Consider the following 27673-nt stretch of genomic DNA (forward strand, 5'->3'; position numbering starts at 1 on the left):
ACACACAGAGAGAGACACACACGTGTGATCAACAATAGGATATACATAAGGTTACCCTTGAAAGTTGAGAAGGGCCTGATGCAAAGTGCACATTGGATTAATGTGATACAGATGTCAAAATAATGACTTACTATCTCATAATTATTACTTAGTATATTATTATTATGAGTTACTATTTTATAATTATGACTTATTATCTCATAACTCGTAGTCAGATATTTTTTGTGGGGGTGGCGGGAATGGGCTTCCATAAATGCGTCCACTAGCGGTAGGCGAGTGAAGAAATGAAAGCGAAGCAGTCTCGAAATGGATGCAGGTAGTTATAGCTAAGTTTCTGTTTCTTTTTTGGAAGCAATACTTCACTTTTAGTTAGGATTACATTGTTTGGTCATTATATATAAGATATATGTAAAACATATCTGAGCATAAACTCAGAAAAAAACACAAAATATCGAAATGTGTTCTAATGGCGAAGTTTTTCCTTGTGCTCTTTCTTACTTCCTGGTTGCAACATATTTTTCCTCAGCCTACCAAACTCACTGACAATGTTGAGATTTGATTTTGGCACGAAGATTGCGCCAAATCGCTCATATGGATTGGCAACATTTTCCTTGGATTAGAGAACTTAAGTGTCGAAATGTCCATGGAAGACAGAGGTGGTCTGCAAAAGCCCAGAGAAATAGAGACAAACTGATTTAATACATTTCCAACCATGGAAAGCGATAATGGTGCCGTGAGAGAAGGTGACGTCGAGTTTTGTTTTTTTGGTCTATCACAATGTTCTATCACTTTTCTATTATGGTTACTATTCATAATTTAACATTTTAACAACTCGACAATATTGGTTTTAGTCATACATCATTTGTTTTAGTTTAGCCTAAAGGATTACAGTATTTACCGTTTGAAGTATTTTATCAAGTGCGCATACTGGTCGAAAGAAGTTGACTGCCATTAGCAGCGAGAATCATGTGTTCACATGGGCGAGACATTTCTTTGTGGTTGCATATATCTTTTTATATTGTTTTTTAACAGTATGCTCACCAATGTTAGACCTACCTCAAAATATATATGTAGAATATAATCAATAAGGTTGTTGAAAATGCAAGACACCTAGTATATAATTAAATAGAATGGTATAGAAAACAATAATTGAAATTATCAATGTGTTATTTATAAATGCAATATGCATAGAATAGAATATATCAGTATGGTAGTTATAAATACAAGATGCATTTAATAGAAAATAAAATGCATGGCACCTTTTGGTAAAAACAGAACAAGTTTGCAACTCCACAGTAGTCACTTTTTAACCTTGTTCCTGTTGCAACCTCCAGGTGTGTTGGTACCTGTGCTACCAGGTTCGAAAAACTTTGACAACAGCATTCGGCCTCCACTGCAAAACTCGTACATGTACAAGGAGTCTAAGCAGTCTTTCAGATACAACTCTGCTTTCTTGATAAACAATGCTACTCTGCAGGAACGGGTCAGTATTTCACTACAGTACATGGTAAAATTGGCCAACCCTGGCTTACTCCTTGGTGTACTGTACCCCGGCCCTGACTCTGCCCATAGAGTCCAGTTTATAGTATCTGTGCAATACTTAGTACAGGATAGTATATGTACTATTTCATGATAATATCTGTGTAATACTTGATAGTACATGTTAGTATATGTACTGTTACATATCTGTGTAATACTTGATAGTATATTTGTGTATTACTTAAGTCATTTTGTGCTGCCCCTTCATTCATTAAGTACATATTTACAACATAAAATAATTTAACTTAATATCAGTATTTAAATGTTTTACTCTTATTATTATCTATCCTGGTGCCTAGTCATTTTACCCCTACCTATATCTACCTCAATACCTTGTACCCCTGCACATTGATCTGGTCCTGCTACTCCCTGTATATAGCTCCACATTGATCTGGTACTTCCTGTATATTGCTCCACATTGATCTGATACTTCCTGTATATAGATCCACATTGATCTGGTACTTCCTGTATATAGCTCCACATTGATCTGGTACTTCCTGTATATAGCTCCACATTGATCTGGTACTTCCTGTATATAGCTCCACAATTGATATGGTACTTCCTGTATATAGATCCACAATTGATCTGGTACTTCCTGTATATAGCACCACAATTGATCTGGTACTTCCAGTATATAGCTCCACAATTGATCTGGTACTTCCTGTATATAGCTCCACAATTGATCTGGTACTTCCTGTATATAGATCCACATTGATATGGTACTTCTTGTATATAGCGCCACATTGATCTGGTACTTCCTGTATCTAGCTCCACATTGATCTGGTACTTCCTGTATATAGCTCCACAATTGATCTGGTACTTCCTGTATATAGCTCCACAATTGATCTGGTACTTCCTGTATATAGCTCCACAATTGATCTGGTACTTCCTGTATATAGCTCCACAATTGATCTGGTACTTCCTGTATATAGCTCCATTCTTGTGTATTTTATTCCTCTATTTTAATTTGTGTTATCAGTTTAAATGTTTCTTATTTTTTAAATATGCATTGTTGGGAAAGGGCTCGTAAGTAAGCATTTCACGTTAAAGTTTACACTTGTTTTATTCGGTGCATGTAACAAATACAATTTTTATTATATTTGAGAGGCTAAACTATTGCTTGTTGTTTGACAGTATGAGGCTTTCCGAACAAAGAGGAGAGACATGGGATACACAGAGGAAGAAATGGAGGAGTCCTATGGCTTCTTGCTGTTTGACGACGAAAATAAGGTAGCAAAATAAACATTTCAATGTATATCTCACAATAATGTTTATAGTCATTCATACATCTCTATTTCTGTAGAGTCACACACACACAATGTATTCTCCCCAAAAAAATGTTTTATGGAGAAACCCTTATCTAACTTTGTGTCATAGAAAACGACCTCAAAACATTGTAATCAAGTTACCAATCGCTAATAATCAATATTCTTCTATTTTTAAGGCAAATAGAGTGGGAGAAACTGGTGTTGTCCCTGGACACAGCACATGTACCACACTTGGAGATCCTTCAAAGGGTAAATGAGCTGCGCCATATTGTGTAAATAACAAGATATCAGACAAGACGCCTGGGTTTTGAGTTCCACAGCACGGGAGTTAAATACACTAGGACAATAACGCCTCGATAAAAACAAGAACAACCTGTCTTGGGTTAAGGATATATGAGAAAAACTGGTTTGATCTATTTCTACTGAAACCTTTTTCATATTACCGAACAAGGCCTCATCTAAACAATGGAGCATTTATACGCTTTTACATGTTAAATATAGAGGCAACTCACACACTACATGACACGGAGTAGTCTCTAGAACGAACCTAAACTAATTCCATTTGAGTGTGGACTATATGGCTAAAGACATGTCAAAACGTAAGTAGTGAGATTTAAATAAGTTGTCTTACTAGGATAATGGTGTACTGTTTCAGGTGTTCGGTTTCAGTACATGTTTGGTCCATTGTCCTTCTGCTTTTGAAAGTGAAACTGCTTTACGTACATGATAGTGTAAAGAGAAAGTGGAAGGAGAGACCAGTAGTGTTTGCTAGGACCAGATATTTAACATTAGTCTATACTTAGGGGCCTGCAGTAAAAATGTTTGAATGATGTAGAAATTAGATTTTTACCTCATTGGAATGAAAGTGAGGAATGAGGGAGGAGTCTACTTTATCGACAGAATATTATGTTATGAGAGTTTAGCTCTGAACATACATACAATGAAACTCTGGTAAATATCTTTCTTTGTTTGAAGTTAGAATTCCTCAATAGAAATCTCCATTACTTCAGGTTACATAGTGAGCCAAGCTGTGTTCGGCTGCAGGCCCTAGTAGAAAAGGGGGAGGGTGGTGGAAGATTATCTACAGTTGGACAAAGTCTGCTAGTTTTTTTTTTTATCTACTAGGCTCAGATTGCGATAACTGCCATAGTTATGGAGGAAGGAAACAGTGGTCAAAGTCTAGTGTTCTGTTTCATCATGTTCCAAGTTTACAGTTCTAGATGTTTATGAGATCACCATAGAAGCTCTGTAAGACATGAAGTGTTTTTTTTCCCTCTATAGCAGTAAGTATAATAGTACTTTTTGTCAGCCCTTTTCATTCACGTATTGTTTCTTCACTTGTCACCTCTTATGTCCTTCAACTTCCTGTTTTGTCACGTGTAGGTTAATCAACATGACACAGGTTTCTTTGGTTAGATTAAATTATAAGGAAAGAGAACATCTAATCACATATCCATAGAATGTACCTTGTGTGCCACAAGACAGTGTTTGCCTGCTGTGCTAAAGCCTAGGCATTAGCTTAGGGAGCCAACAAGTTCATTATGTGCATGTGGCGCCAATTCTGCCAAACCACCTCAGTTACATTATGCAGTGTTGGAACTGTAAAACCACTAAACCTAAAAATAAAATAATGTAAAGTGTGAAGTTTCACAGCCTCTTCTAAATTTCTCACTTAATTGTTCTCACATAGATCTTAAACGAATGCTTACATTCAGATATACAGTACCAGTCAAAAGTTTGGACACTCCTACTCGTTCAAGGGTTTTTCTTTATTCTTACTATTTTCTACATTGTAGAATAATAGTGAAGATGTCAAAACTATGAAATAACACAAATGGAATCATGTAGTAACCCCAAAAAATGTGTTAAACAGATAAAAATATATTTTATATTTGAGATTCTTCAAAGTGGAACACTCACCACCCCGTGTTCTTGTTGTTTTGGTTTTATCAGAAAGAGGAGGGGGGATACTGGAACACTCACCACCCCATGTTCTTGCTGTTTTGGTTTTATCAGAAAGAGGAGGGGGGATACTGGAACACTCACCACCCCATGTTCTTGCTGTTTTGGTTTTATCAGAAAGAGGAGGGGGGATACTGGAACACTCACCACCCCATGTTCTTGCTGTTTTGGTTTTATCAGAAAGAGGGGGGGGGGGGGATACTGGAACACTCACCACCCCACGTTCTTGCTGTGGAAACAAACTTGTCAATGTTGTGAATGTTCTTGTTTAACTCAGGTGTGTACGTGTCCAAGTACTCGGACTGCCTGGACTTAAACCGCTGGTACCACGGGAAGTCTGGGTACATCGCCATCATCAGGCTCACCAAGGTATTTACACAGTAGCAGGGCAATAAGGGTGCTGACTAGAGGGAGTACAGCTATGACCGGAAGAACCTTTTTGTAGCAGGTTATGAGAGCATTTTAAACCGTTACCCTTTTCCCAACCTTAACCTAAATCTCCTAACCTGCCACGTTAATTATCGTAACCTACTGCGTAAGTTCTCCTAACCTGCTACAAAAAAAAAACACTTCCGGTCGTAGCTGTACTCCCTCTAGTCAGAACCGGCCACCGGGTCATAATGTTGGGTAACCTCACAGTTGGGTAACCTCCTTTCCCCCAAAGGTTTCTCTTGAGGTTTCTGCCTCCTGGCCACTGTGCGTCTGCTTCTGTTTGCGGTCTGGGCCCGGGTTACTGTAAAGCAATTTGGGACGACTGCTGATGAATATATTTGGGACGACTGCTTTATAAATATATTTGATTGATTAGTTGAAAGGGCCTGCAATTTAATTCTCTCTCTTTTTGTGGGGTTCTTACAGGGCAGGGTCAGAGAGGTGACTGAGAACTACACAGTAAACTACACCTCTCCCTCTAATGGGTTTGACTGTCATGTATCAGAGCAGCTCAGTTCTGTGTCAGCCAACACCAGCTCCTTCCTGGCCTTTGAGAGAACACAGGTGAGACTCCTCCCTCCTTCCACCATCATCCCTCCCTCTCACATGGTGTGTTATGTTGCCTTCAATTGTCAAAAATGCACTCAGTGTGTCAAAGCAATAAAACAAAAATGTTATTTAGTAAGCTACCTTTAACGAAAACATTTAATGATGTATTATTCGTCTTTTTGCCACAGGCATTTAGCAAAGTTGATGAAATACATCTGCAGATACAGTAGTGATAAATACAACACAATAGCAAAGCTGACGAGATTTGTGTTGGTCTTTGCAGTACTACATGTATGAGCTGCCTGTTGGAGGGGCAGTCCAGCCTCCCAGCCATGTCTGCCCATTCGCTGTCGTGGCTTTCTCCTATTGGGATACCAAGACACCCGCATCAGAGGACAAGGAGAAAAGGTACACCTCCCTCTTTCCCCTCGTGGGGTTTGTCACAAACGACATTATGCTCACTAGAAAATATTAGGTGAAAAAAGGAATTAAACTGTTATCGTGATTAATAAAATAAAAATGTCTCCCTGTCTTTTTAGTGAGGAAGAAAAAACAGGTGAGCAATGAACTGATGGCTACTTATTAATGTGTCTTTGTCTAGTGTGTTATCCAAATGAATTTGACTTTTTGTGTGTATTGTAACACTGCACTGGTGCTTTTGGATAATGTTATGATAATGGTAATGGAATGCGATTACAGTCTTTCACTACTATCCGTGGAGGGGCCAGCTCCAAATCAGCTCTCAGATCTACCATGTGGGTCTGAAGTCCAGCACAGGACCCCTAATCCCAGCTAAACTGTAAGTTCAATGCAACCCTGTGAAGGTGTACTGTCTCTCCCTATGATATGACTTTAAAAATATATTCTAAATCTATCTCCAATTGACTTGATGTGGGTCGTGTTCAGTAGAGCACACCATTGGAAAAACGCAACGGGAAAATCTAAAAGCACATTTCAAGTACCTCCCCATTTTATTCTGTTTTCATGTGGTGACATAACTTGAGAAGGTCACATGAATCACACTTCCTTCCTTTTGGTTGATTGCAGTCCAACAATGATGTCAGTTGACGGAGCAATTCCAATGTCAGATCTGAGGCAGAAATTACCGAAGGCTATATTTGAAACCTGTTTCTCCGGTGAAGGTACAGTCATGTTTAAAATTAAACCTCTTAAGAATCCGCCCCTTTTTTCAATTTTTACTTATAATGACATACCCAAATCTAACTGCCTGTAGCTCAGGCCCTGAAGCAAGGATATGCATATTCTTGATACCATTTGAAAGGAAACACTTTGCAGTTTGTGGAAATGTGAAAGGAGAATATAACACGATAGATCTGTAATACAAAGAATGAACCAACCGTTCTTTTGTATTTTTTTGTACCATCATCTTTGAAATGCAAGAGAAAGACCATAATGTATTATTCCAGCCCGGTTGCAATTTCGATTGTGGCCACTAGATGGCAGCAGTATATGTGCAAAGTTTCATACTGATCCAATTAACCATTGTATTTCTGTTCAAAATTTTGTATCAAGACTGCCCAAATGTGCCTAATTTGTTTATTAATAACTTTTCATGTTCAAAATTGTGCACTCTCCAAGAACAATAGCATGATATTATTTCACTGTAATAGCTACTGTAAATTGCAGTGCAGTTAGATTAACAAGAATTTAAGCTTTCTGCCAATATCAGATATGTCTATGTCCTGGGAAATGTTCTTGTTACTTACAATCTCATGCTAATCGCATTAGCTCAACCGTCCCGTGGAAGGGACACCGATCCCGAAGAAGTTTTGTAAATGTACTCAAAAGGGGGTTTCATTTTGATAGCATTTTGTTTGAGCAGTGTCACCACAAACAAAACCTTCTCAGGAAATGTTTAGGTGTTGCTTATCTGAATAAAGATGAAACTGTTTATTTATTCAGCTTTGATAACAGAATTTATTGAGTGTGTATGGCTCAGTGGTAGAGCATGACGCTTGCAACGTCAGGATTATGAGTTTGATTCCCGGGGCCACCCATACATGAAATGTATGCATGCATGACTGTAAGTCACTTTGGATAAAAGTTTCTGCTAAATGGCATATTATATTAGCTTTACACAGATTTATTTTTTGTTTTTTACCATGGAATGTCTAAATTATCACCTTTTTTCTGTATTTTGTATTTTCTTGTAATAACTAACTTTGCACACTAGGAGTACTTTATTATATTGAGTTGTACTGTTTTTCAGTGTCTCTGGAAGGAATGGGTTGCAGTCTGTATGAGCTTTCACCCAGTGAGGCTGAAGACACCTCTCTCTCTCAGCTCACACAGGGCCTCAAGGAGAAAGACCTGGTGAGCTTTCATTGTTTTTAAATTTGTCTCAAGGACTATTGAAAGAACGGAATGCAGTATGTTGTTGCCTTGTCAGACTGTGATTCAAATGAATTATATTTTTGTTACTAACAGGCCCTCACAATACAACTGAATGATAATGGTTTTCTTATACTCTTACATTCATCTCACTTCCTCACATATGAAGGTAAGACAGAACCTGTATACACAACATACTGTATTTCGAATTTGGACATAGATATTTAGCTTCTAACGTGACATTATAATTGTATATTTCCAGATACTGGGTCCAGTAAGCCAGAGGTATTGCAGGGGATGTTTGTGTTTCCAGACTCCAGAGCTATACATAGAGGTGTGTGTGTGTGTGTGTGTGTGGCCAACTTTAATTTGTGAACACTTATGCCCTTGTATACAGTAGTGATTTTTATCTAATCTTTTGTAATGTATCTTTATGTAATGCCATTTTAATTTTCTTTTTTTACCACAGACACCAAGGTCTGCTGGAAGAAGCCCTTCCTCTCACCAGAGTGCCTCCAGGTGGTGCCTGCACTGAACTACGCAGAGACAGAGGTGGAAAAGTGCCTCCCTTCACCAAGCGGGGAGCTACGTGGTTTACTAGAGCAGCATATCCAGAGCTACGCTTCCCTCATCCACCCTGGGCTTACCATCAGTCCATCCAGGGAGGCCAGCATCTTCCCAGATCAGTTTGATGTTCCCGACGCCCTCAAATACCTATACTCCGCCCCCAAGTGGACTGAGATGGGATGGAAACGTCTCAAATCTTATTTCCACCAGCCGGGCTCCTTTGAGCTGTCGGTGTCCAGAGCCACGGAGCTTCTGGTGGCAGGGCGAGAGGAGCGAGGAGATGAGCCGGATGATGATGTCTACTACTGTCTGTCATCTCCAGAGGGGTCCCCCATGAGTCCTGCTAGTCTGGGTGGCCCAGAGGAGCAGCAGTCAGGGGGAAAGTCCCCAGGAGACACAGCTGACACAGCAGCAGACTTTAGTAAAGCACTTGCAGTGTCAATGGAGGACTTTGAGAAACCTGGTAAGACTATGGAAGACATTAATGCGCCAGACAAAGCAGTAAAGGAAGGGAATAACTTGCTTTTGAAGGAAGTGCGAGAAAGGTTGCCCTCTGATCTTAGCAAGCCTCTAATCCCTGCGGAGGATTTCGCGAAACCTGGTTTGAACAAGGCACCAAGTAAAGCACCAGTGACAACTTTGCCTCCAAAAGAGGTGCAGGAGGAGCTCACCTCTGATCTTTCTCAGACTCCTGTGTCGGCAGATGACTCTGAAAAACCTGGGAAGACCAAGGCTGACTGTAATGCACCAGGGGTAAGAACAGAGGATGAAGGGACAAGTTTGATCCCAGAGGAGGTTGAAGTTGATGAACAAGAAAAGGTGCATTCTGATCTTTTAGAGCCTGTAGTCTCTGCAGAGGACTCGAGGAAACCGGCCCTGGCAGCATTGGGCAAGGCAGACTGCAACGCACCAGAGGTAGGAGTAGCGAATGAAGAGACTAACTTGTACCTGAAGGAGGTGCAAAAGGATATGCCCTCTGGTGTTTCACAGCTTCCAGTCTCTGCAGAGGTCTTGAGGAAAGCTGACCTGGCAGCATTGGGCAAGGCAGACTGCAACGCACCAGAGGTAGGAGTAGCGAAGGAAGAGACTAACTTGTACCTGAAGGAAGTGCAAAAGGATATGCCCTCTGGTGTTTCACAGCCTCCAGTCTCTGCAGAGGTCTTGAGGAAACCTAGTCCGGCCCTGGCGACCAAGCCCAACAGCAAGGCACCAGAGGCAGGCGTAGAGGATAATATGAAAACCTTGCCTCAGAAGGAGGTGCAAGAGGAGGTTCCCTCTGATCTTTCCCAGCTTGCAGTGTCGGCAAAGGCTTTTGGGATAGCCAGTATGAGAGTGATGAAAAAGGCTACAGAGGTGACAGAGGTTTCAACCTCACCTGCATCAGGTAACCTCCCAACAGTGTTAGTCATCACTGCCACTGAAAGAACTGCAACCGTTTTACCTCACAATGAGTCCACCACAAATAACTCCTCCAGTTTACCTTGCGCCAAATTACAGGATAAGGGCGGGAGTGCTCTCAATGGACAACGTGGCAAGGCCAATCAGCCTTCAAAACCCACAGAGGTCAGTCATTCCTCTATATCTGATTGGAGGAAACGGCCAAGGAAACGTCATAGATTTAGCGGATTGTGTAAAAGGATCTTGAGGTCTACAGTGGCTGACTTTGAAGAGAAAGAAAAAGAGGACATGGAAAGTATGGATTCAAGTGAAGTCTACCTCTTGAAAAAGAGGAAGGAACGGATGGATTTAATTAAAGTTAACCCATTGCAAAAGGAGGAAAGGATGGATGTAACCCAAGTTCGCCCATTGAAAATGCCAAGAGAACTGATGAATTTGATCCAAGATCCCCCATTGAAAAAGAAGGAAAAGATGGATGTGACCCAAGTTCACCCATTGAAAATGCCAAGAGAATTGATGAATTTGATCCAAGATCCCCCATTGAAAATGAAAAACAAGGATTTAATCCACTATCACCCATTGAGAAATAAAGAAAGTATGGATTTGATTCACGACGACCATCCTTTGAAAAAGAAGACCGAACGATGGGACTTGAAGGCAATCATCTCCGAATGTGGTAGAATTTTTGTCCCTCACGGTTCAGAAGTTATCGCCAAGGATATAGAATCTTTGAAAGTTAAGGGGAAAGTGTTAGATCACAAACAATGTGCTGACGAGATGATGGTTGAAGCTTGTATCAAAGTCCCCCAACCCATTGAAACAGGAGATGGACCTAACCTAGAGTTGAACAAGTCAGATGAGAACAAAGATTTTCCCATAGGGATGTTAGACAGTGAAGACAGTCTGCATGAGGTCAAAATGGCTGATGTAGGCAAGATGGCCTCTCTGAATCCCTCAGAACTGCTCCTGAACAAAGACACGGATTCTCCTTCCTCAGGAAAACACAAAAAGAAGCGTCAATATGTCGCAATATCCCTCAGTCAACTAAAGACAGTCCTTTCAAGAGGGGGAAAGAGGAATAAACCCATCAATCCTGCTCCAGAAGATCAAACATCACCTGTGAACAAGAAAAGCAAGGCTGATACTCCTGGCATGGATGAAATGGAAAATGTTAATATCAACAAAGCCAACCCGGACAGAACCACAGGTGCTGTTGAAGTTGCAAAGGAACAGACATTTGGCCTAGACCCAAAGTTTGCACTAGCATTAGGCTTGACTCCTACGGAGTTGAATAATGATGCACACAAATCTCCAGAGAAAAGTGATATTCCATTAAAGAAAGACATTCAGAGCAGACTGGACCTGGTCCCACCTCAAGCCACATCTGACCAAACGTCTGAGGCTTTGCCCAGCTCACCTTCAACAACAATCATCTTGGCGAGTCAGAGGAGACCATTCAAAAAGAAACACGAGCACGCAGACTCCATTAGGAAAAAATGTAAGTTCCTTTTGGGGAAGTTCGTGGTTGTTGTGAACTTCACATGTCATGAAAATAACAGAACATGCAGATGGATTTTTATTTTGTTCTTATTAAACCAAATGCTAAATTAGATAGCAATGTTCTTCATCATTGACTTGTGATTACAGTTAAATATATGCGCTGAAATGTTGAAATATGCCCGAAATAATCAGGTTGTCTTGAATTCCTGACGATTCCGTTTCTATATTTCCTTCTTCATCTGAACTGCAAAGCGGCATTCTGAAGTAACGTGCTAATGGCCTCTTGCTTGCCTGGTCCCAGATCAGTTTGTGCCATCCCCTATGGTCATTGTAACGCAGGTGGCAAGACAGCACAAACAGATCTGGGACCTCTTGCTGGCGTCTCTGACTCATCTTGCTGTGTGTTGATTGGCTAGCTCCCCTATCGCTGCGGTCCCCCTGTTGAACATAACGTTGCATCTATTACAGATTATGTTCAAATTAGGTTCAGTGGGTTGGCGAGGATATTTCTTACTATTGCAAGAAAAACATCATCTTCAAAAAAGTAAAAAAAATAAAACAAAGATCTTTACTAAACAATTTGCATGCAGGGGGACTGCTTTACAGCCATGTAGGTATTGATCATCACCATGCGCTCCTTTGTGTCTTTTGTTTCTACAGGGTGGTTGCATTATCGCTCACCAGCTGCTTTAGAAAGGGAGACAGTAGCTATATCCTCCCAACTAGTGACACTTGACCCGGATGTCAGCCGTGTTGTCAGTAGGGGTAGGCCCTGCGAAGGTGCCAGCGCTGTATCGTGCCCACCTGCAGAGTCTCTGACCCTATTGGCCGATTTGGCTCGCAGTACCAGTAATGACAAGGTACTGGAACAACAGTCAGACCCAAAGGCTCTTGAGAAACAAGATGACCACCCAAGTTTGGTGATAAGTGACAACAGTGTCAAAGATGGCATCTCTCCTCATGATCCAGATGGTGAGCCAGAGTTTGTCCTTCCTGCTCTGCTGAAGCACCCTTCTGCTGCTAGGCTTAAACTCCCCCCTCAGTCTCCGTCACCCAAGGGGCTGGTGGTGGGGAGTGGGGAGCGGGTTGTGTTAGTCTCACAAGAGCATTCATACTCACTGCCGCCATCCTCTCTACTATTGGGTTTGTCAGGTTCAATCGTTCAAGTCCCCATTTCGGAGGGACTTCAGCAGCATCGCAAGGATATCTTTGCTGACGGAACTCAAACACTACGGGCCTTCCTGTATCAGCAGAAGGACCAGAACGGGAAGGAACCGGGATTGGCTCGGGAATCCCTGAGCAGAGGAATCAGGTGCAGGCAGAAGTTCCATCGCTTCCGGCGGTTCATTGAAAAAGATGGCTCAGTTCAAGTGACAAGGCTGTGGAAGGAAAACTATAACTTTAATTCAGACAGCAAGTTTACCAACGACCCTAAGGATAAAACAGTTATTAGAGCCCTACATGGGTATGTACTTACAATCACTAACTTAAATACTATTGTCTTCAGTTTGATTAGTTATGCATACAGTAGCTAGAAGAAAGGATAACTGAAGAGTTTGCTAGAGACCAAAAGCTGATACTATATTACTCACAGTGGTCGACTAATTGTTTGACTGGAAATGCAAATTAAAACTCTGATTTTTCTCTGTCCTTTCCCTTCATCCCTCTGCACTCCCTCTCTGTACAGCCCATGGGATTTTGACATTAAGGACACAAAGGAACAGGTTCAGCTCATCATCCACATGTGGATAGGTCTTTTCTACAGCAGGTCCACTGCGAGGTTCTGCCAGGCAGACTCAAGTCTAACATGTTTGGAAAAAAAGGATTCTATAGAAGTGGCTCATGGAATGGTACCAGCCCAGGTTCCACCTGGGACCAAGACAAGTTCCCCTGCTTATATAGACCTCTCCAGGATACCAGAACCTGACGTTTTGGACCTTAGTAAAATGGGTCAAAAAAAAGCACAACCATTAAGCCTGGAAGCTGAGGTATTGGACCTTTCAATGAAAACAACCTCAACTGTGCTAGACTCTCTAGACACAGAGTCTAAGCGGAGAATAGATTTGAAAAATCATCCATCATACCTACCAGCAACTGGCCTGCACAAGGAAACCATCTCTTGTCCAAAACAAAGTACAAGTGTTGAGTTAAAGGTTGGAAAACAAATATATGATATATTTAAACCACATATGTTTTCCAATAAATCTTTTGTAGACTTTTTTTGTTTGTTGTTGCAATGATTAATCGTTTATCTTGGTGTTCTCTTTCTCTGCAGGTTTACAGAGACCGTGTGGACAGCGTGATGTCAGAAAGATCAAGTGACCTGGGTGATGATGAAGACTATGAAACCAACAACCATGAGAATGACAGCAAGGGTACCCTCCAAAATGGTGTGTCCCCTTACGAAAGAACTTTGGAAAGTGATCGATCGTACATACTTTTGTGTGAACAGGCAGCAAGTGTGTACATTCATCACAAAAAGCTCCTGGAGACTCAAACTGCTCAGGTTTTGGAGGGCAACAACAAAAAGCTCCTGGAGACTCAAACTGCTCAGGTTTTGGAGGACAACAACAAAAAGCTCCTGGAGACTCAAACTGCTCAGGTTTTGGAGGACAACAACAAAAAGCTCCTGGAGACTCAAACTGCTCAGGTTTTGGAGGACAACAACAAAAAGCTCCTGGAGACTCAAACTGCTCAGGTTTTGGAGGGCAACAACAAAAAGCTCCTCCAAAAGGAGGAGGAGATGACGGGTGATGGAGAACCAAACGCAGTGTGTCTTAAAACCATGGGCTCTAAGGATGTCAATAAGGAGCAACAACTTAAAGATAACGATTCAGTCAAAACAATGCCATGCACAGAAGTGCAGATGGATGGTGATGCTGCCAATATGGCTGACACAGTGGAGCGTAATGCAAATGAAGCCAGAGACGGGGCTCACGCTGTCATCTGTGATGGCAGTGAGTCAAAAGAGGAGATGCACAAAGTAGATCACAACGTGAAGGATTCTGTTGAAGCGGCAAAACCAGAAGCAGTGCATGCTGGGAAAGATACCACAAACAAGGAAATCACTAAAGCACAAACTGCTGTGCATGTTGGGAAGGATTTCATTGATAACGATAAGGCACTCAAAGCAGTGCACAGTGAAAATGTTCCCAGAGATTATGGAAACACCAAAGACCAGGTGCAAACTGCAATGCAGGATGGGAATGATACTAGAGATGAGACCCTACCAGCGGTGATTTGTGGAGAAGATTCAGGAGATAAAACACCACCTGTGGTGTGTGATGGGAACACGTCTGTGGCTGAGACACTACCAGAGATATCACATACTGAAAATGATTCCCAAAAAGAAACACTGGCAGTGTTGCATGGTGGAAATGATCTGAGAGATACGACACTACCTGTGAAATGTAATGGCAAGCTGTACATAGACGTAGAACCCACTGTAGTGCATGATATAAATGGTTCCACGGATGAGGAACTACCAATGGGGCAGGGTGGAGATGTTTCTGCTGGGACTAGCAGAGTACTGCCAGAGATGCATGGTGAGATTAAATGTAAAGATTTATTGCCCACGCAAGTATTTCCAGAATGCGATGGGAACATGCCTTTTGTAGGCGAGTTTGACACACTCATTCAGCCCAATAATGTTTCAGGAGTGGCTAAACATGAAATAAATGAGGCTGATGTACAAACTAAAGAACAGGAAAAAGAATTGATGCAGGGTCAGAGTAAATCTGATGATGTCACAACTCAAAGTTCCACAACATTCCCGCCAGGGTCCCAACATTCTCAAGACGAGACATTAGAAAGACTGACAGGTCAGGTAGAAATACCACTGATTCCCAGGGAAGACATCGCACACACAGATGAGCTACATTCAATAGGTGAGGTATCAGAGATGGCGCAAGGTCAGGTAGAAATTCCATTTATTGGAGTAGAAATACCATTTATTGGACTAGAGAAGAATAGCCAGGATATCAATCACACAGAGGTGCATGATACTCACCCAAGTCAGAAAGAGACACTGATCACAGTCTGTGATAGTGCTAATGTGTTATCAGGTGAAATGCTAGCAAAAATATTTTCAAAGGGAACAGAATCTGTCAGTCGATGCCCAACTGTGGATGAGGTGCTGTATGGTTACATCCCCATTCCTGACATCTGCAGTGCCTCCTTGGCCATCTGTGATGCCGATGGGGTCAGCAAACCCCTCAGAACTGGGGAAGGTTACGGCAGATGCCCAACTCCTACAGAAGACGAGCCACCTTTCGTTCCAGGATTTTCTTATGACCATCACACACCAAACACTGTTTTGTTGCCCAATGCAAAAGACACCAACAGTCCCAACCTCGATAGTGGTCTTGCGCTCATTGAAAATGAAAAGGATCATCATGAACCAAGTCTTAGTCTCTATAAAGCTAGGGCTGCTACTGGGTTGCACAATCTGCATAAATCCAGCAACAATAACAAACCAAATAATCTGGAAGCCATTGATAATCGGTTCTCTCAAGTATTGGCTGATCCTCGCAAGAACCCAATCGCCACTAGCACACCTCTCAACACTCCCTCATCTTCTTTAAAGGAAAGAAGCGATTACGATCCATATTCAAATACGCGACTTGCCGCTGTTGAACCAGACCTGCATGCTAATTCAAGTCGCCATTCGCTGCATAGTTTCTCTTACTCGTTTCCCAACACCCACTGTTCCTTAACAGAGAAAGCTGCCTTCTCTGTGCCATCAATCCACCCGGAAGTCCTGTCCAATGAAACAACATTAACTGGGAACTTTAGTGAAATTGCTTTAGAAAGAGAGACTTGCTTGCGTCCTGCCTTAAGTGAGCTCATCCTACAGTCCACCCGTCTGAGTATTCCAGCGGGCAGTGGACCTACAGCAGCTTCTCAGAACCTTTCAATGCACAGTTTTACTCAGCCCCAGCCAAACAGCCAGAAACCTGCCATGATTGTGAATGTCTCCAAGAGTGAGGACAGCAGAGGACAGTACAACTGGGAAGAAGGACAAACAGATATTGACCCTATGTCTTCAGACGTCCTAAAAAGCAAACAAACCGATACCCCTGTCCGCTCAAACACTAACGCTCACTCTTATAACACACAGTATGCCACAGAGATGAGACAGATTGCAGTTTTGCAAGATTATGAGGATGTTATGGCTGATGAGGATGTTATGGGTGATGATGAGGATGTTATGGCTGATGATGAGGATGTTATGGGTGAAAATGAGGCACCTTCTGTAGATAAAGACAACATTGAATCCAGTTTAGAGACCAATTGGATATCAGATGACAAACATTTAAGAAGTAAATTCCGGTTAAATAAAACAAGACTTGACTTCATCAACTCTTTACGCCAGTCTCGGGAATGGGAGCAAAGGGAATTTGATGCGGTTTTGGACTTCAACAAGCAAGGCACTTCCTCGTCAGTCACCATCCAGTCTGAAGAATCAGACAAAATACTTTCCCATATGGAAGAGAACCAACAGGAGTGGTTAAAGTATTGTAGGGCTAAGAGGAGTGGCAGCCAGATGGATATGACCAAGGAAGAAGACTCCTCAGTGGCAAAGCCACGCTTAGTTACCGTTTTGGATCACAAAGGAAACAGAATCACCTATGAAAACTATCCCGTTTTAAAACCTACAGCAAGCATGCACACACGGACAGTTCCTGACTCGAACAGACAGGGCTTGAGCAGTTTTCTGGAGTTCTCCAAGAGGTGGGATGATACACATAATGCTGATGAATCTGATCTTACTCAGTCATCTATGGATCTGGAGACCCTCATCTTCTCAGAGAGAATGAACCAGATGCTAAAACGTAAGAGTAGTAGCAGCAACAGGAACATCCGATCGAGACACCGCAGGTCAAACGTAGAAGAAAGAGCTTCCACCAGTAGCCCGGCTGTGACAGTGCACTTTTCCAGTCTACAGGAGGATCAGGACGGCTCCGAGGAGCACTGGGAGGCGATACCATCACTTGCGGGACAAAAGATCAGAGTGGAGATGCCTGAAAGGATGGCAATGCCTGAAGAAACAGATGGAGAACCTCAGCATCTTAAGAAACTTTCCTGTACAAAGGGCAGTGAGATGACGCATGTAAAAGTTTCAGATCTGGTTGTGGATAGTTTCAGGGTGTACCATGCTATGATGACTGAGGTCTGTGCAGGCAAGAAATACCCATCCAGAACTGAGAGACTCAAGAGAGAAGACGCAAAGAGAAACAGTTCGCCAAAGTCTCGAGCTCCAAGCAAAGACAAAGACTTCTGTGGGAAGATGAAGGAGGACATGTATGACAGCCTGCATGATAATCTGAACTCTGTTGTGAGACAGTCATGTAAGAACAAGTTCAGGTTCTACATACTGGTGACATCATCTGACCCATTCTTCAGAGAGACGAAGGTAAGATGAATGTAAAAAACGTTAGCCTATGCAGTGCAAACAGAACTGGGACTAGTCTATGAAAACCATTAGTACAATTAATGAAAGCCAAAATGTTAATTATTCCGCCACGTTTACAAACAAGCATTTTAATTTTGTAGGAGCTGTTAGAAGCAGAGGGCCACATTGCGGTAGAACAGTCTCAATTCTGCCTGGGAAAGGATAGTCCATTGTGCCCTCTACACATCATCTTAAGGAACGAAGATATCGCTGAACACATTTGTGAGGTAAGACTGTTATACCCATTGTAGACTTATAAAAAGTATCTCAAACTCCCGGAAAAGAATAACCAATCCAGGTTCGAAATCCAACCTTTTGAATCGGTATACTTTGTCATTACACATCGTCATTTTGAGATTTCTGTTCTACCCTCAGGTCCCTCACTTGCTTGAGTTAAAGAAGTCTCAGAATGTGTTGTTTGCTGGTATTGACCGTCCTGATGACATCGTGAACCTGACCCACCAAGAACTCTTCAGCAAAGGCGGTTTCGTGGTGTTTGAGGGAGCAGCTCTGCACACACTCAGTCTCAGTATGGACGCTTCTCTATTTGCAAGAGAACATATAAAAAGTGTATTTTCTACATGTTATTTTGTTTTCACAGGCAACTAGGATGTCTCTAGCCTGGTCCCAGATCAGTTTGTGTCATCGTGCCAACTCTTATGGCTGATGTTTGGCAAGAAACAGAACTGGGACCAGGCTATGTCCCCTCCCAGCATTGCATGGAATGTGCGTGTCGCTGAGTAACTCTCGCTCTCTCTCAGGCAACATGAAGAAAATGTCTGGTTTCCTGGAGGGATTGAGTAAAAAAGGGAAGTGGAAATGGCTCTTGCACTACAGAGATAGCCGGAAGCTGAAAGAGAATGCACGGTAAGCTTATTCTTGCGCTTGTAAGAACCTTGGTGGCTACTTTGGATGTGTGGTGACGACTAGGGCTGTTAGGGCGGTGACCATATTACTCCCACACTGGCAGTCACCAGTCATGACCACAGTCAAATTCCACTTGACTGTTTAGTCACGGTAACTAGGCTTCCAGCTCTGATGCTGCCGATGGTCATTAGTAGCCTACCAAACGTGCTAACTGCCTGGTACTCAGCACTAATCACTCTGTCCCTATAATCACTCTGACATCAATGCAAATGTAAACAAAAATCTAATCAAACACTTCATGAGTGCCCATGAGCTCATGTTGTGCAACAATTCTATAGGCTATGCAATTGCGTGAGAAAACAGTTTAGAAGACCTTTTCAAAAGAGGATCCCATCAGCTTCCTATAGGCTTGGCATACTATATTTCTCAACTTTCCTAATATTAAGCACATTGCTTCTCTTTACAAACAGGAGTATAACCTACCTGGCTGGCATGAAAATGAACCAGGGGAAAAGCGTCCTCCATTCGCTATAGATAGCATAGATTACGTATTTTCCCCTCCCCCGAGACAGGTGCATGTTAATGGTCCATTCTAAATCCAAACAAATCTCACGCATATTATTTAGTACATGTAAAGACCAGATTAAATCAAGAATAGTCTGATGGGTGACAATATTAGCCTATCACTTGTGAATGATATACTATGACTTGTGAATGATGCCCAGCTTGTGTGTAGTAAGGCAAGAAACAGCACATGCCTTTTTTTTGGCGACTTTTTCAAATCATAGTAGCGCACCTCATGTAGCCTAGCCCATGGGCCTATATGTTTTAATAAGGTTAGTGTAACGGATGTGAAACGGCTAGCTTAGTTAGCGTGGGCGCTAAATAGCGTTTCAATCAGTGACGTCACTTGCTCTGAGACCTTGAAGTAGTAGTTCCCCTTGCTCTGCAAGGGCCGCGGCTTTTGTGGAGCGATGGGTAACGACGCTTCATAGGTGTCAGTTGTTGATATGTGCAGAAGGTCCCTGGTTCGCGCCCGGGTATGGGCGAGGGGACGGTTTAAAATTTTACTGTTACATTGATGCTGTTGACCCGGATTACTGGATGCTGCGGAAAAAAGGAGGAAGGTCAAAAGGGGGGTGAGTGTAACGGATGTGAAACGGCTAGCTTAGTTAGCGTGGGCGCTAAATAGCGTTTCAATCAGTGACGTCACTTGCTCTGAGACCTTGAAGTAGTAGATCCCCTTGCTCTGCAAGGGCCGCGGCTTTTGTGGAGCGATGGGTAACGATGCTTCGAGGGTGACTGTTGATGTGTGCAGAAGGTCCCTGGTTCGCGCCCGGGTATGGGCGAGGGGACGGTCTAAACTTATACTGTTACATTAGTATCACACCTCATGTAGCCCATGGGCCTATATGTTTTAATAAGGTTAGTATCACACCTCATGTAGCCTAGCCCATAGGCCTATATGTTTAAATAAGGTTAGTATCATACCTCATGTAGCCTAGCCCATAGGCCTATATGTTTTAATAAGGTTAGTATCACACCTCATGTAGCCTAGCCCATAGGCCTATATGTTTAAATAAGGTTAGTATCACACCTCATGTAGCCCATGGGCCTATATGTTTTGATAAGTTTAGTATCACACCTCATGTAGCCCAGCCCATGGGCCTATAAGGTTAGTATCACACCTCATGTAGCCCATGGGCCTATATGTTTTGATAAGTTTAGTATCACACCTCATGTAGCCTAGCCCATAGTCCTATAAGGTTAGTATCACACCTCATGTAGCCCATGGGCCTATATGTTTTGATAAGGTTAGTATCACACCTCATGTAGCCTAGCCCATAGGCCTATATGTTTTGATTAGGTTAGTATCACACCTCATGTAGCCTAGCCCATAGTCCTATATGTTTTAATAAGGTTAGTATCACACCTCATGTAGCCTAGCCCATAGTCCTATATGTTTTAATAAGGTTAGTATCACACCTCATGTAGCCTAGCCCATAGTCCTATATGTTTTAATAAGGTTAGTATCACACCTCATGTAGTCTAGTCCATAGTCCTATAAGGTTAGTATCACACCTCATGTAGCCTAGCCCATAGTCCTATATGTTTTAATAAGGTTAGTATCACACCTCATGTAGCCTAGCCCATGGGCCTATATGTTTTAATAAGGTTAGTATCACACCTCATGTAGCCTAGCCCATGGGCCTATATGTTTTAATAAGGTTAGTATCACACCTCATGTAGCCTAGCCCATGGGCCTATATGTTTTAATAAGGCTAGTATCACACCTCATGTAGCCTAGCCCATGGGCCTATATGTTTTAATAAGGTTAGTATCACAACTAAAGTGGCCAAATAACTACTTAAAATTAAGCACATTAATCCGCTTTGTAACCAGTGGCATAAATAGGCGGTGTGTGATTTTCAAGTCTGGGGAAGATCATTTTCACCATAAAAATGCTCCTTTATAATAAAGCATTACATGTATAATTGCATGCATTTTAGAGAATGGTGTTTTCCCGCTAATTGATTGCATTTTGGAACATTCGCGCTTATAGCCTACTGCCATGTGTGTATCGCTGCGCTTATAAAGGTGAAGAAATATCCTAATAGTTTATCAACATTTTAAAAAAAATAATTCTGATCTGTTGTTTCAGCCTCATTGCTTTTGAAAGTTTTTGTTGATGCAAATAGTTGTATTAATTTGATATTTAATCGCAACCCACAACTGTCCCAGACGATGTTTGGAATATTTCTCTCTCGGACCAATAGAATAGGTCAACTTTATAACTATGGGGGGTAGTGGGGCGGCAGATAGCCGAGTGGTGTTGAACTTGTAACCGAAAGGTTGCAAGATCGAATCCCTGAGCTCACAAGGTAAAAATCTGTTGTTCTGCCACTGAACAAGGCAGTTAACCCACTGTTCCCCGGTAGACTGTCATTGAAAATAAGAATGTGTTATTAACTGACTTGCCTAGTTAAATAAAAAGGTCAAATGAAAAAAAATTGTAGATTGACATAGGCTAGTACTTTTGCTCTTTGTTAGGCCTACTCCTCTTGTTAGCTGACGAAAAGTAAACGTGGACAGTTCTAGCACCTTCAATATGCACCTCGGAATTTGCTAAGATTGATTAGCGCAGTTGCGTCCTCGATGTGTCTTGTCTTCACTTGTAGCCTACTTCAGAGCTGAGATAGATGCCTGTAAGAAGAACCTGATCACGTTACGGGCATTGGCTAATAAGAATTGAGATATCTGAGAACCATGTGAGTGAGACGTGCGACGGAACATGCAGCCGGGAGAAGGGAATTATAATTACTATATTGAGCCCAAGGGCACAACGGCCACAAAATGCATGTTTTTATTTCAATTTTATTAGGGAGCATTACGGCCACACTAGAGGGATGCCGCCGGGAAATTCGAGGCACTATCAAGTGCTTGTCAAATTGTGAATGAGAGACTGATGAAGTGTTAACAGCCTGCTCAAAAAACAAAGAGCTCATGCCTTTCATGCAAGTCGCATCATGCAGCCTTAGAATGTATTAAAAATCAAAACATATAGCCCAACGTTTGACAACGTATCACCACTAAAGTTGAATATATACAGTTGAAGTCGGAGGTTTACATACACTTCGGTTGGAGTCATTAAAACTCGTTTTTCAACCACTTCACAAATGTATTGTTATCGAACTATAGTTTTGGCAAGTCAGTTAGGACACCTATTTTGTGCACGATACAAGTCATTTTTCCAACCATTGTTTACAGACAGATTATAATCACAATTCCAGTGGGTCAGAAGTTTACATACACTAAGTTGACTGTGCCTTTAAACAGCTTGGAAAATTCCAGAAAATGGTGTCATGGCTTACGAAGTTTCTGATAAACTAATGGACATCATTTGAGTCTGTGGGTCTGTGGATGTATTTCAAGGCCTACCTTCAAACTCAGTGCCTCTTTGCTTGACATCATGGGAAAATCAAAAGAAATCATCCAAGACCTCAGAAAAAAAGTGTAGATCTCCACAAGTCTGGTTCATCCTGAGGAGCAATTTCCAAACACCTGAAGGTACCACGTTCATCTGTACAAGCAATAGTATGCAAGTATAAACACCATGGGACCACGCAGCCGTCATACGCGTTCTGTCTCCTAGAGATGAACATACTTTGGTGCGAAAAGTGCAAATCAATCCCAGAACAACAGCAAAGGACCTTGTGAAGATGCTGGAGAAAAAAGGTACAAAAGTATCTATATCCACAGTAAAACGAGTCCTATATCGACATAACCTAAAAGGCCGCTCAGCAAGGAAGAAGCCACTGCTCCAAAACCGCCATAAAAAAGCCAGACTACGGTTTGCAACTGCATATGGGGACAAAGATTGTACTTTTTGGAGAAATGTCCTCTGGTCTGATGTAACAAAAATAGAACTGTTTGGCCATAATGACCATTGTTATGTTTGGAGGGAAAAGGGGAGGCTTGCAAGCCAAAGAACACCATCCCAACCGTGAAGCACCGGGGTGGCAGAATCATGTTGTGGGGGTGCTTTGCTGCAGGAGGGACTGGTGCACTTCACAAAATAGATGGCATCAAGAGCAGGAACATTATGTGGATAAATTGAAGCATCATCTCAAGACATCAGTCAGGAAGTTAAAGCTTGGTCACAAATGGGTCTTCCAAATGGACAATGACCCCAAGCATACTTCTAAAGTTGTGGCAAAATGGCTTAAGAACAACAAAGGTTTTGAGTGGCCATCACAAAGCCCTGACCTCAATCCTATAGAATATTTGTGGGCAGAACTGAAAAAGTGTGTGCGAGCAAGGAGGCCCTCAAACCTGACTCAGTTACCAGCTCTGTCAGGAGGAATGGGCCAAAATTCACCCAACTTATTGTGGGAAGCTTGTGGAAGGCTACCCGAAACGTTTGACCCAAGTTAAACAATTTAAAGGCAATGCTGCCAAATACTAATTGAGTATATGTAAACTTCTGACCCACTGGGAATGTGATGAAAGAAATAAAAGCTGAAATAAATAATTCTCTCCACTATTATTCTGACATTTCACATTCTTAAAATAAAGTAGTGATCCTAACTGACCTAAAACAGGGAATTCTTACTAGGATTAAATGTCGGGAATTGTGAAAAATTGAGATGAAATATATTTGGCTAAGGTGTTTGTAAACTTCCGACATCAACTGTAACACTAATTGAAGCATGTAGGAGGATATGTTTCTTTGTTAAACTGCTCAACACAGAATAGCCGCATGTGTGCGCTCCCATAAGGACAATAGAGTATGCTATTCTGTTCTTCTGAAATAGACTTCATTTTCTTCATATCATGTTTCTTTAGACCTGTCTAAAATAAATCATGGATTTATTGTGATGGTGTCGGCTATATTAAATTGATTTAATAGACTTTTAAAAAATGTAGATGTTCCAAAGGTCTTCATCAGTGTGGAAGCCAGGAGATGCTAAAAATGTGTTTGTTAATTAACGGTCAATTACCTTGAGACCGGCAGTTATTTGCTTAACAATCACGGCTGACAAAATGTAATGACCGCCACAGCCCTAGTGATGAGTTGATATTTTAGAGAATTAATTCTGTAAATGCCACAGATGTCAGCTCAAGCAGAAATCCCCTTTAAAAGTTGATTGCAGTGCACTCGTCATCAAAGACACTGCATTTCATTTAATGTCGGCCAAAGTACATTTTTATATTTTTTAAAGGTACTTATCATCCCGTAAAAGATCCTTACTAACCACCAGAATTGTTCATTACACTTTTTATTATTCTGTTTGCAAAATTGTATTGTTTTACTGTAGTGTGTTGCGATTTTAAATGCACTTTTAAAAAATTAAGTTAGCTTTGATTTGATACAGGTCTAGGGCAGGTAGTCAAAGACACTGCATTTGATTTGAATCTTGGACAAAGTACATTTTATATTTCAAGGTAACTAATGATCCCGTAAAATCCTAACTGTTCTTACCTCCCTCTACAGGTCTAGTGCGGAAGCACAGGGCAAAAAAATATTCATGGACATCTGCCAGGAGGCTGGAATGGTGGAGGTCTTACCCTACCATGAATGTGACGTCATTTCAAGGGAACGACCCAACTACCTCCACTGTCTAGTTCGCCTACAGGTCCAGAATGTATCGGCTCGTTTACCTGTATTTATAACTGGTGAGATATCAGAATTTCCTGTACAGAATTCGTTAAGATTACGTGTGTAGCTAATAAATATACTGAACAAAAAATATAAATGCAATTTCTAAGATTTTACTGAGTCAGTTGAAATACATTCATTAGGCTAGATATCACAACTGGGAATACAGATACCTTAATTTTTATTTTTTAAAGAAGTAGGGGCGTGGATAAAAAAAACAGTCAGTATCTGGTGTGACCACCATTTGCCTCATGCAGTGTGTTACATCTCCTTCGCATAGAGTTGATCAGGCTGTTGATTGTGGCCTGTGGAATGTTGTCCCACTCCTCTTCAATGGCTGTGGGAAGTTGCTGGATATTGGCGAGACCTGAAACACGCTGTCGTACACGTTGACCCCAGAGCACCCCAAACATGCTTAATGAAAATGGGTGACATGTCTGGTGAGTAGGCAGGCCATGGAAGAACTGAGACATTTTCAGCTTCCAAGAATTGTGTACAGATCCTTGCGACATGAGGCAGTGCATTATCATGCTGAAACATGAGGTGATGGCGACAATTGGCCTCAGGATCTTGTCACGGTATCTCTGTATTAAAATTTCCATTGATAAAATGCAGTTGTGTTCTTTGTCCATAGCTTATGCCTGCCCATACCATAACTGGGGCATTCTGCAAACCGCTTGCCCACACAACGCCATACACGTGGTCTGCAGTAGTGAGGCAGGTTGGACGTACTGCCAAATTCTTTATAAACAAGGTTGAGGTGGCTTATGGTAGAGAAATTAACATTCAATTATCTGGCAGCACCTCTGTTGGACAATCCTGCAGTCAGCATGTCAATTACACACTCCCTCAACTTGAGACATCTGTGGCATTGTGTTGTATGACAAAGCTGCACATTTTAGAGTGGCCTTTTATTGTCCCCAGGACAAGGTGCACCTGTGTAATGATCATGCTGTTTATTCTTGATATACCACACCTGTTAGGTAGATGGATTATCTTGACAAAGGAGAAATGCTCACTAACAGGGATGTAATTATTATTATTTTTTTTTACCAAATTTGAGAGAAATAAGCTTTTTGTTCATATAGGAAATTTCTGGGATCTTTTATTTCAGCTCATGAATCATGGAACCAACACTTTACATGTTGCATTTATATTTTTGTTCAATGTACATGAGGATTCTTAGTTGCAAGAATGCTGGTTTCTGACATAATTCTTTATTTATTTTGCAGACACAACGGCAGACAAAGCGTTTGCAAAACATGGGATCTTCACAATGAATATAAACTCTTTCCTGCTGATTTCTCAGAGTGACACATGCACTATTTCTTAAGCTGATGGGGAAGCTGTCCACAGAAGTCCTCAGTACATCAAAATGCAATGACATTCTATTTATAAAGTCCTTTTTTTTAAGTTGTCACAAAGTTGTCAAAGTGATTTAAATGAACCCAACCAAGAGGCCAATGAGCAGCGGAAAAGAAATACTCTAAGGAAACCTTCAAACCTCGAGAGGAACCACTCAGAAGGGGGAGGCCCCTTTAAGAAATAAACATTTCTATTCCAAAATCAACTTTTTGGGGAATTCTTGAGAGTTCTCTCAGAAGTTTAATACATACTGACGATCTAACCCAGATCTAAACCATTGTAGTGTAATAATACAAAAAAAAGAAGTAAAATTTAAAAAATAAATAAAAATTGTTTATATCAAGGCTAAGAACATTTACGTAGAGCAACGTTTTGGTTCCTTTGTGTAAATTGCCTTTAATTTCATGTAGATATATTTATTCGTAATATTATTATTTTTTATAACAGGTAGATTGTGTATAGATTAACATCTGCTTCGCCATTATATTTCTTCAATTGTGTATTTATATGTATGTTTGTAAAGACATTTATTGTACTTTTGCGATATAAAGAAATTGAAGTAGTGTTCCTCATCTTTTCTTTTCAACCACATACATGCAACAAAAAAAGCAAAGTGACCATGGCTCTTTTCTCTATCCCAGGTAAAATACATCTTTATTTCACTTTAAACAACAGAATAGTGCCTTATGTAAAAAATACAATTTATATCACATTTATATTGTCTATGTATAAACCCGAATAAAACCAATTATTTGGCGACATTCACATTTGTCAGAAAGTGAAGAAACCTTCATGATGTCACGCAATGTGATAATTGCATGTTTTTTAACTAACTGTCAAGCAAATTAGCCTACAAAACGCAGCCATCACAAATTAGTAAAACATAATTCATTCTTCTTTTTTCTACAAAATGTATTTCCATTGTTTTAAAGGGTCATAGATACAGATTCCAACAATACATTTGGATTATAAACCAGTTGGTTAAGATTTGGGAGTCGTCTGGACGTGTTGGTTATACTATCACTGATCACCAGCGTCTCCAAAGATGTCGTTCTTCGTGCGCTCCATCTCTGCAAAGTCAAACTCCGTGCCCATCGCGCGCTCGTAAATGTCCTTGATGTCATCACAGGTGGTCTCAAAGTGGGTCGTTGCGTCATACGTGCGTGAAATAAATATCTGCATAGATATCCCAGAAGCATAGAAGGGAAAAATACATTTTGACCATGTATTTAAAAAGAAAATGTCATAAATAAAACAAAG

At 41.3% G+C, this 27673-nt stretch overlaps 2 protein-coding genes across 7 annotated transcripts in view; one reads left to right on the forward strand and one right to left on the reverse strand.

Annotated features, from left to right (window-relative positions):
* The first annotated feature begins 255 nt into the window (after window positions 1-255).
* On the forward strand, window positions 256-26978 carry LOC139375704 (protein TASOR 2-like). Of its 5 annotated transcripts, XM_071117530.1 has the most exons (24): window positions 268-316; window positions 527-743; window positions 1335-1483; window positions 2674-2769; window positions 2984-3056; window positions 5047-5138; window positions 5628-5765; window positions 6034-6158; window positions 6290-6306; window positions 6450-6549; window positions 6798-6892; window positions 7981-8084; window positions 8199-8271; window positions 8365-8436; window positions 8572-11565; window positions 12228-12539; window positions 12720-13032; window positions 13255-13720; window positions 13843-17982; window positions 18123-18248; window positions 18397-18550; window positions 18783-18888; window positions 24884-25065; window positions 26281-26978. In XM_071117530.1, exons 2-24 carry the CDS (start codon window positions 713-715, stop codon window positions 26379-26381), a joined length of 10059 nt encoding a protein of 3352 aa, XP_070973631.1. In that variant the 5' UTR covers window positions 268-316; window positions 527-712; the 3' UTR covers window positions 26382-26978. The 5 variants fall into 5 exon arrangements, with proteins under 5 accessions (XP_070973623.1, XP_070973631.1, XP_070973617.1 ...); XM_071117516.1 differs by having other exon boundaries at window positions 12228-13032; XM_071117538.1 differs by lacking the exon at window positions 12228-12539.
* The window catches only part of LOC139375749 (rab GDP dissociation inhibitor beta-like), a 28752-nt gene continuing 27926 nt past the window's right edge, over window positions 26848-27673 (reverse strand). The window contains exon 11 of one of the 2 annotated variants that reach the window (XM_071117568.1): window positions 26848-27589. In XM_071117568.1, the coding sequence (XP_070973669.1) occupies window positions 27434-27589 (156 nt within the window). In that variant the 3' untranslated portion in view covers window positions 26848-27433. The remainder of the gene's footprint in view (window positions 27590-27673) is intronic. The other variant, XM_071117574.1, reaches the window with a different exon arrangement.

The sequence above is a fragment of the Oncorhynchus clarkii genome, chromosome 2 (genome assembly GCF_045791955.1).
Source record: "Oncorhynchus clarkii lewisi isolate Uvic-CL-2024 chromosome 2, UVic_Ocla_1.0, whole genome shotgun sequence".
In the NCBI taxonomy this organism is placed as follows: domain Eukaryota; kingdom Metazoa; phylum Chordata; class Actinopteri; order Salmoniformes; family Salmonidae; genus Oncorhynchus; species Oncorhynchus clarkii.

Coding starts and splice junctions, on each gene's coding strand:
- LOC139375704 (XM_071117516.1), top strand. CDS start 713: ATGGAAAGCGATAATGGTGCCGTGAGAGAAG. Junction 2,770..2,983: donor TGTTTGACGACGAAAATAAG/GTAGCAAAATAA, acceptor TCTATTTTTAAG/GCAAATAGAGTGGGAGAAAC. Junction 5,139..5,627: donor CCATCATCAGGCTCACCAAG/GTATTTACACAG, acceptor GGGTTCTTACAG/GGCAGGGTCAGAGAGGTGAC.